This window comes from Helianthus annuus, chromosome 8 (genome assembly GCF_002127325.2).
Source record: "Helianthus annuus cultivar XRQ/B chromosome 8, HanXRQr2.0-SUNRISE, whole genome shotgun sequence".
NCBI classification, from domain to species: domain Eukaryota; kingdom Viridiplantae; phylum Streptophyta; class Magnoliopsida; order Asterales; family Asteraceae; genus Helianthus; species Helianthus annuus.
Genome location: NC_035440.2, coordinates 42,862,462 through 42,871,536, shown reverse-complemented (window position 1 = coordinate 42,871,536; position 9,075 = coordinate 42,862,462). Strand labels below are relative to the sequence as shown.

At 35.2% G+C, this 9,075-nt stretch overlaps 1 protein-coding gene across 2 annotated transcripts; it reads left to right on the top strand.

Moving 5' to 3' along the window:
• The first annotated feature begins 582 nt into the window (after positions 1-582).
• Positions 583-3,146, top strand: LOC110872764 (quinone oxidoreductase-like protein 2). 2 transcript variants are annotated; one of them, XM_022121636.2, is made up of 6 exons: positions 589-998; positions 1,075-1,183; positions 1,279-1,370; positions 2,005-2,263; positions 2,452-2,595; positions 2,736-3,146. In XM_022121636.2, the coding sequence occupies exons 1-6, from the start codon at positions 652-654 to the stop codon at positions 2,832-2,834; spliced, it is 1,050 nt and encodes a 349-aa protein (XP_021977328.1). In that variant the 5' UTR covers positions 589-651; the 3' UTR covers positions 2,835-3,146. The 2 variants fall into 2 exon arrangements, with proteins under 2 accessions (XP_021977329.1, XP_021977328.1); XM_022121637.2 differs by lacking the exon at positions 2,452-2,595 and having other exon boundaries at positions 583-998.
• Positions 3,147-9,075: the final 5,929 nt, after the last annotated feature.

Genomic DNA, 9,075 nt, shown 5'->3' with positions numbered 1-9,075 from the left:
ACCGATTAACCAAATATTGATTGTCGTTTTTTTACCCTCGGTTACCGAAATTAACGAACCGAACAATTTATATACTTCTAGTTTTTATACCTCCATTTAACGTATCATATATTTATATATCCAATTCATGTATTTATACCTCGTAAATTTTTTATCCCAAATTTGGTTTAGTTATTTTAAAAATTATTATATAATAGAGTTAATTGCTCGGATGGTCCCTGTGGTTTTACGTTTTTTCACGTTTAGTCCCCACCTTTTGAAAATAGCATGTATGCTCCCTATGGTTTGTCATTTTGTTACTCGGATAGTCCCCCAACATTTACTCTGGGGACTATCCGAGTAACAAAATGACAAACCATAGGGAGCATACCTGCTATTTTCAAACTAACTGACATCTACTCAGGGACTATCCGAGTAACAAAATGGCAAACCATAGGGAGCATACCTGCTATTTTCAAAAGGTAGGGACTAAACGTGAAAAAACTTGAAACCACAGGGACCATCCGAGCAATTAACTCTTATATAATATGTAGATAACATTACGAGCACTCTCTTTTTGACCGTAACGACCACACTTTTAACAATAACTTTAGATAAACTGCAGATAACATTAGATTAGGAGCACTCACTCTGTTTTTGAGCGTAACGAAAATGGAGGCTTTGGTATGCAGGAAGCTAGGTGATCCAACACTCCCACCAGATTCTTCTGAACACGCCCCTTTCACTTTCTCTAAATCTCACCCTATCCCCATACTCAACTCCTCAACTTCAGTCAGAGTTCGAATCAAGTCCACCTGTTTAATGTTTGCAACTGGCCTCCAAACACAAGGCAAATATCAAGAAAAATACGCTCCCCCTTTCATCCCTGGGTCCGATTACTCCGGCGTCGTTGAATCCGTTGGCCCCAACGTCACCAAGTTCGAAATCGGGGATCGTGTTTGTTCCTTTGCTTATGTAGGCTCTTTCGCACAATATATTGTGGCAGAAGAGACTGAATTGTGAGTTTTCTGTATTTTAACTTTAACTGGGTTGTTAAAATTTGTTCTAATTTTTATGTTTTGGAACATATTGAAGGTATGGAGTTCCTGATGGGTGTGATCTGGTGGCTGCTGCTGCAATTCCGGTTGCCTATGGAACGTCTCATTTCGCATTGATTAGTAGAGCCAAATTAAAATCTGGTCAGGTATTTGTTAGTGTTTTTTTTTTTTTTTTTTTTTTTCAAGTTTGTTTTGAAGATTTTGATGAAATGGTAAGGTATTGAATCATATAAAACCGCAGGTGTTGCTAGTTCTTGGTGCAGCTGGAGGTGTGGGTGTTGCAGCTATTCAAATTGGGAAGATTTGTGGTGCCACTGTCATTGCTGTAGCTAGGTGTGTGTGTGTGTGTGTGTGTTTTGTGTATGTGAATTACTTAATGGCTATAAACGGGTCTACTTGATGGACATGGTTTTATAATCAGGTATGGGACTGGGATTATTATTTGGGTTTCCATTAGTTTGGGTCGGGTTTTTTGTGTATAATATTGATATTGTATCTGATAACCGGTCCGTATCGCAACCGGGCTTGTTTGGTTCGGGTTGATCGGTTATCGGGTTCGTCTGTTTGGGTTCTTTGGCTAATTCGGGATTGGACGTATATGTTTAGTTTTGAAATTTTTGGTTTGCATACTACATTTTTGGTCCAGAACATTCCAACCCTCATGTTGTACGGAAAATTAATAGAATTCAAGACTTGTACTATTTGAAAAGTCAATGTGTATTCACGAATTCTTGATAACAAGCAAAAAGTTGAAGCGATGAGTTCGGGTTAATCAGTGTGGGTTATTTGGTTTTTTGATGTTTAAAGGTCTCACTGATACCAGACCCTAATAACATTCAGTTTTCAGGTATTCGGGTAACGGGTTTTCCAGGTTGGGTTAATCGGGTACGGGTAAAATCAACGGACCTAATACTCGACCCTTTGTCAATTCTATCATTTTGCATTGACTCTGTGTTTGTAATCGTAGAGGAGCTGAGAAAGTGGAATTTTTAAAGTCGGAGGGTGTGGATCATATTGTTGATATCAGCAAAGAAGGTGTTATTGAAAGTGTGAAGGCGTTTTTGAAAACAAGAAAGCTCAAAGGGGTTGATGTTTTATATGATCCGGTTGGAGGCAAGCTTGCAAAAGAAAGCTTGAAGGTGTTGAGTTGGGGAGCACAGATTTTGGTTATCGGGTTCACGAGTGGGGAGGTCCCAGTTATTCCTGTTAATATTGCTCTTGTTAAGGTAAAGATATTAAAAATGTTATTTTGAAGTTAGGCCTCTAATGACATTATATACTTTACACAAATGAAATTTGTTGTATGATGATTAATCATTTTAGTCATTGTTATTTCTTGTTTTGAATTTCCGGTACTAAATTATAATATCAAGTAAAATGGGACACCGTCTTTACACTTCTATTATTTTTGCAGAATTGGACGGTTCATGGAATCTATTGGGGGAGATATGATGCAAATAGACGAGGTGTACTTGAAGACTCCTCGAAAGATTTGCTATCTTGGTTTGCAAAAGGCTTAATCAACATTCACATTTCTCGTACATACAAACCCCAAGAGGTATGAATTGTTTATTTCTTAGGTTAGGTAGCGAATAATGTGCCTGATACCCACATGCGGTCACTTCAATAGGTTCACAAAAACTGTTACAATTGACGCCTAGTGTTATGTCACACTCACATTGTAATGGCTGTTTGCAGGTTCACCTTGCATTTGCAGATATCACAGACCGAAAAGTAATTGGGAAGGTGATGATTACGTTTGACGATGCAAAAGCCATAACTTCTTCTAAGCTCTAGACCAGTGGAGTAATATGTATCAGTTACAGAAGTGTGAAGGCGGTATACCTAAGTGCTAAACACACACACACAGAGATACCACAGAAGTGTGACAAAACTATGATATCCACAGATCTATTGCTTACGGAAATGAGTTAACAATATTCTGTGTTCATGGTTTTAGATGTGTGTACCAAGAGGTGAGAATTTAACAACACAGTTATAAGTGCATATAAACATGTCTCCACACCATGGTTCACCAGGTTACCTGATTCGGATTTGCACAAATGTAGACCGATGACCGGACTGGTGTACCTGATTCAGTTTTAGTCAGCTGGTTTTGATCAGTCGGTTAGACAAAGATCGACTTTTTGTTAGGTTGCAAGTGGTGGCTAGCTGAATCAATTGCTGGACTAGGTTGATGCTGCTAGAGTTGCACACATTGTTTTCTTTAACCTAACCGTTTTTTTTTCAGGCAAAAAAAAGCCGGTTACAAAGATAACCGGTTAGCAAGGCCGGCTCCATAGGTTTGCCAACCTAGGCACAGGCCTAGGGCCACCAAAAAATAAGGGCCTCCAAGTTTTTAGAAAGTTCTTATATATAGTATATATGTATTAGGCCCAAATAAATACGTACATTTCAAAACTAAACTAGTTTTTCATTGAAGGAACCCAAAGTATATATTGTTTAGCAAAAAAACGGCTCACTTTCAAAGCACATTTGGCAATAATTTCCAGCTATTACGACACAACCATCGACCTAATCATCATTATTGAGTGGCCTAAAGCTTCTAAAATACAGCCGCAATCATCGTTCCCACTTCCCATAGCAACCTGCTTTCAATTTCTAGGCTACCGGCTATCACTAGACGCAAAAAGTAAGTGTAATCACCCATGGCGATAGGTTCATCGGGATTGGAGGAGAGTTTATGGGTGAAATTAGGCCCTCCACTTCGTAGTTCACTTAGGGTCTCCAAAAACGTTGGAACGGCTCTCCCAGTTAAGTTATTAACCAGTTTTTGCCTCCGATAAACCATAAACTATACTAACCAAATAGGTTTGAAAAAAATCTGGTTAACCTATTTCTGGTTAAAGAAACCTTTTTTTTAATTCGAAAAAAAAACACTAGAATATATAAAATATACCCAATAAACTTTTTTTTTTATTTATTTTTGAGTTTTTGGAATAAACATTACATAAGTTTTTGATAAACAAAACATTAAATATTGCGAATACCTTTTTTTTTTTTTTCTCAAATAGCGATTTCAGACATTACACAACAAATGGTATGTGTTTAATTTTACTACTTAGAACCAACAACCCATCACGGGAGTGCATCGTATTCACAAAGTAATAGTGGCGGATCTAGAATAAAAAGTCTTGGGTGACACTTAATTTTGTTTACCGTACATTCATACAATGTAAATGAAACAAAAAGAAAACGCGATAATAAATAAAGTTAAACATTTACCTAATAGATCTTGCCTCTTCGGCATTTAAAAGCTTGAAATCGAGCCATTACATCGTCGTCTATTACTTTATCCATTGTTTATCTTTTGACCCCACAAACTAGAGCATTGTTCAAATATTCATCATTTTCCGGTCTTAATTTCACCCGTCTAAATTTCTTTTTCCACCTTTCTCTGTTTGGTCCCGTAACATATATTTTAGTTTGCAAGAAGCACCGTATTAACAACTATGGAGTGGTATTTATAAAAAGATTTAGATTTGTTTTTTTAAGAGTGAACTTTCTAGAAAGGTTATGACTTCATTTATATTATAAAAATCTTATTAACCCATTTTACACAATATTAACGGTCTAACCCATGAACCGGCCTCGCCATGTTATATAGAAAACTTCGGATAGAGCCTTCGAAAGTCAACATTCAACATTGTGTTTGTACCAATGAAAAAAACTTTAATGTTTATATCACTTATAACGTGTTTTATGTAGAGATTTTAGAAATTAAATATTGTTGTGTATTGATATTGATGTACTAATTAACGATTTATGATGAATGAATAAAGCATCTTGATTGTGAACATCAAATAATTCATAATAGAGATTGTGAACATCAAAGTAAATTAGAATAATTCATAACAGAAACAATAGGCCAACTCCTCTAATTTCTCTTTCAAATAAGGAAATTATAAACAAAAACTCAAATCTCATTATGAAAATACATTAGTTTTCAAAATCGATGGAGGGATGGAGGCATTAAACGGCATTAAATTGCCCATAAACTATTATTCAATTTTCACATCTATAAATACTATAAACAGTCGTCCTACAAAAGTAGAAGAATACCCATTTTACAATGGTCAATGGTGGACTGTGGACGATGGTGGGGACTAGGAGGTGACCAAGGGGCAGCTAAAGGGCGGCAAGCAGTGACGAAGCTTAAAAATTTCCACCGGGGGTCGGAAGTCACCGGACCTAAAAATTCTATATAAGTAAATTTTATTGTTATAAAACCGAGGGTGGAAAACGTATATACCTAAAAAAATTCTACACGAAACGTACATACATAACACTATTGAGCTTCAAGTTTAATAGTGGGTTTTTAATATATTAATTAGTGTTAAGCTTTTAAAAGATTTTGATGTGTAACATAATATAATCTTAAAGGTAACGAAATACATACAATGTAAAAATAAATAAAAAACTGTGTAACATAATATAATCTTAAAGGTAACGAAATACATACAATGTAAAAATAAATAAAAAACTCTCTTCGCTTTAAAAGGTAGTCAAGAGGTGTATGGTTTTAGGTTAGGTATCTCTATAGTCTTTACCGGCATGGGAAATTGGGAATGAGTATGGTCAGTTAATGTTTGTTTGGTTTGTGTTTGATGTTTGAATATAGTCCCAAAACTAGTGTTTGGCATGTTATCTTCTGGTTCTAAAATGCTATAAAATCTAGTTTTTGCTCTTGTTGTATGAACATATTTTTAAACAAAATGCACATTTCTATGTAGAAAAATTAGTCATATCATATTAGTTAAAATTTCAAGAACATCTCATTAAAAGAATTGAAGAAACTCATCCATTCCTTGTGTGTGCCCCAGATTCCATGAACACTCAAGGTACATCGCTTCGTTCTTCAACTTTGTCAAATAGTAATCTGACTCCTAATACAATAAACCGATTACACTTTTATACTTTTGGTTTATTTAAGTAGGGTCCTTCATTAGCTTTCAATCCCTAGTTATGTTTATTTTATATTTATATTTATACTAGATTATCTAGTTTAAATACACCAAGGTTTCCAATCCACGAACCAAACACCCTATTTGGGTAATTTGACTACTAATTCAAAGCAATTTAACACGTTGATGGCATCTTTGTCTTACTCCATTACTGCCTTTTCTTTCCAGTCGTGGAATCATGATGGTTTTCTCAGTTTTAAAGGAGAAGCTACTCTCAAGACCACAACTGTGTATTAATTGTTGATTGTGAGGTTCTTCTCTATAGCGCATCCACAAGACACCAGCTATTAGACATGTGTGCGGATTTTAGAGACAAATGGTGGAAGCTGCTGGTTGATGTACAGAGCCGTCAATTAGAAATTTCTCTGTACGAGTGAAAAAAATAGGCCCATAAGTATTAATGTGTGTATTTCTTCACCATTAGTACCAATGTGTGTAGTTATTCTCTATACGGTGCTGTTAGACGTCTAAGCTTACACGCGAAACTAATCAAAACTACATCGTTTTGATTATATTCAACTAATATTTAATTAAATAATAATTTAACTAGTATTTCTTCACCATTTAAGCCACTCATCTTTCTTCCAGATTAATGTAACGTCTGATACTTTCTTCTTAATCGATGAATTCATTTGATAAACAAGGACACATCTTTCTTCCCCTCATAACTTTCTTTATGTTCTCCCAATCGAATTAAATTGGGGTTATATAATACAAAGATCCTCCATTACAAACTAGGGTACACAATTTAAACCCCTTCATGGCTCCATATCACAATACCCAACCTTCATCAATGGTAGTGAAAAAATTTTCATGTATAATTTTCTTTGAGATTCCATTAACAGAAACTTCATGATTAAAACTATAGATGGAACCAAATCAGATATTATTTTTAAATTATTTTCAACTTCTAGTAATTCGTCGTAATCATTCAACCAATTTGAAAATCATGAAACTGCAAGGATTTAAAACCTTTCCATCAATTCGTTATTCGCACAACCTCTTTTTGTTCTTGACAAATATAAAACGTTGAAATGAATCTGCTTGTAATAATCAATGGCAAATACAAAGCATTAAAATTAATTTGTTCGTAATAATCAAACATGAACTCAGTTTAGGGTATTTTCACTATTTTGATCGAAACACAGATAAATGAACAATACATGCCGAACTATTACTACTAGAGAAAAAAATAGGAACACTAGAGTAAATAATTTATTTAAATATAATCAAAACGTCATAGTTTTGATTGGTTTCACGTGTAAGTTTAAACGCCTAACAACACGGTATTCACTATCCTCTATATATAAATGTGCCAAAACTACATAAATTGTTATTTACTACTTTATTTAGTTGGGTTATAATATGGTTATTATGGGCTAAGTGTGCTCCATTCAATTGTTAGAAAACCGAAGTATCTATATTTTTATATTTTTTACTGAGGTTATATTCTATGGGGCTCTATTTAATTTTAGAAAAATGGGCCAATTATCCTATCCTATCCTACTATATACAAAAACAAGCTGAGGGAATAGTGCCAGGCAGCTGTCTGGTACTTCCCTATTGGACCACCCCATATTTAATTTAATTTTATTTCTAATTTAAAATTACGCTTTCGTCCTTCGTTTTAAATTACGGTTTTGCCCCAGCTAAAAAATAAAATTATAATTTTGCCCCTAGCTAAAATTACATTTTCGCCCCCAGCTCAAAATAAAATTATAATTTTGCCCTTAGCTCAAAATTACGCTTTTGCCCTCGATTCAAAAACTCATTTTTAATTTTGTTCCCAGTTTAAAATTACGGTTTCGCCCTCCGTTTAAAATTACGTTTTTACCCCCTGTTCAAAATAAAATGTTGTTTTTCCCTCTAGCTCAAAATTACGAATCTGCCCTCAGCTCAAAATTACGTTTTTGCCTCCAGTTCAAAATAAAATTATGTTTTCCCGTAGCTCAAAATTATTAGCTGCCTGCCACTTCCCTGTTGGAACAAATCATTTTTTTTTTAATTTTATTCCCAGTTTAAAATTACGCTTTCGTCCTTCGTTTAAAATTACGCTTTTGCACCCAGCTAAAAATAAAATTATAATTTTGCCCTAGCTCAAAATACGCTTTTGCTCTCAGTTCAAAAACTCTTTTTTAATTTTGTTCTCAGTTTAAAATTACGGTTTCGCCCTCCGTTTAAAATTACGTTTTCCCCCAAAATAAAATGTTGTTTTTTCCTCTAGCTCATGTAACACCTCGAATTTTTGTGTCCAATAATGTGTTAACACGTGTCATTTGTTTACACGTGACATTGATATTAAATAAAGGACCAATTTTGACAAACCTTGAAAGTATATAAATTCGAGGGTTATAAATGTCAACAAGGGTAAATATACTATATAGTAACCCTAAATAACGCTTGAACCTTCAAACGAATAAATCATAGATCGTACGGAAACGAAACGCGGAAGAAAGTGAGAGATTACGAGCTACAGGGGTTAACTGTGTCAACATGTTTAATATTACCTTTGAGTGACCCTTTAACATTCCCAAGGCTTCGTAACAGTATTATACGCTCACTAGGATATACTGTATAAATTCCGCGAAGTTCCGTCTTAAAACGAAAGAGTTATACTCAAATTCGTATGAGAAGGGTTAAAAGCGTCAACAGTGAAAGTTAAGGCTTTCTGAATAATTAATAAACTAACCGGGGACTTAACAACGCGGGTAAATAACACGAGGCCCCTATCGGTAAATAACCGAGGGCCAAACCGCAAAGTTACCCCTTCAAACCCGAAAGGTCAGGTAAATCATTACGAAAGATTTCGTTATTAATTACCAGGATTTCGTAATCATTTCAAAAGATTTTAAAAATCAGAAAAACAGGCCCCACGCGACCCGCATTGCATTTGTGGTTAAGTTGAGGCGGGCCGCGAGCCTCCTCTTTTACTCGCCTGGTATTTAAATCCCAGGCGGCCCGCATTAGAAACGCATGGAACTCCCATGCGGGCCGCATTAGACGCCCAGATGCAGAAAGTTGTAACTACTTGCCTTTTGGAGCATTTGAACGAC

What these genes read in the sequence shown, in the direction of transcription:
- LOC110872764 (XM_022121636.2), top strand. Translation starts at nt 652, where the DNA reads ATGGAGGCTTTGGTATGCAGGAAGCTAGGTGATCCAACACTCCCACCA. An exon ending in GTGGCAGAAGAGACTGAATT is followed by an intron (nt 999 to 1,074) that starts GTGAGTTTTCTG and finishes AACATATTGAAG; the next exon opens with GTATGGAGTTCCTGATGGGT. An exon ending in TTAATATTGCTCTTGTTAAG is followed by an intron (nt 2,264 to 2,451) that starts GTAAAGATATTA and finishes TTATTTTTGCAG; the next exon opens with AATTGGACGGTTCATGGAAT.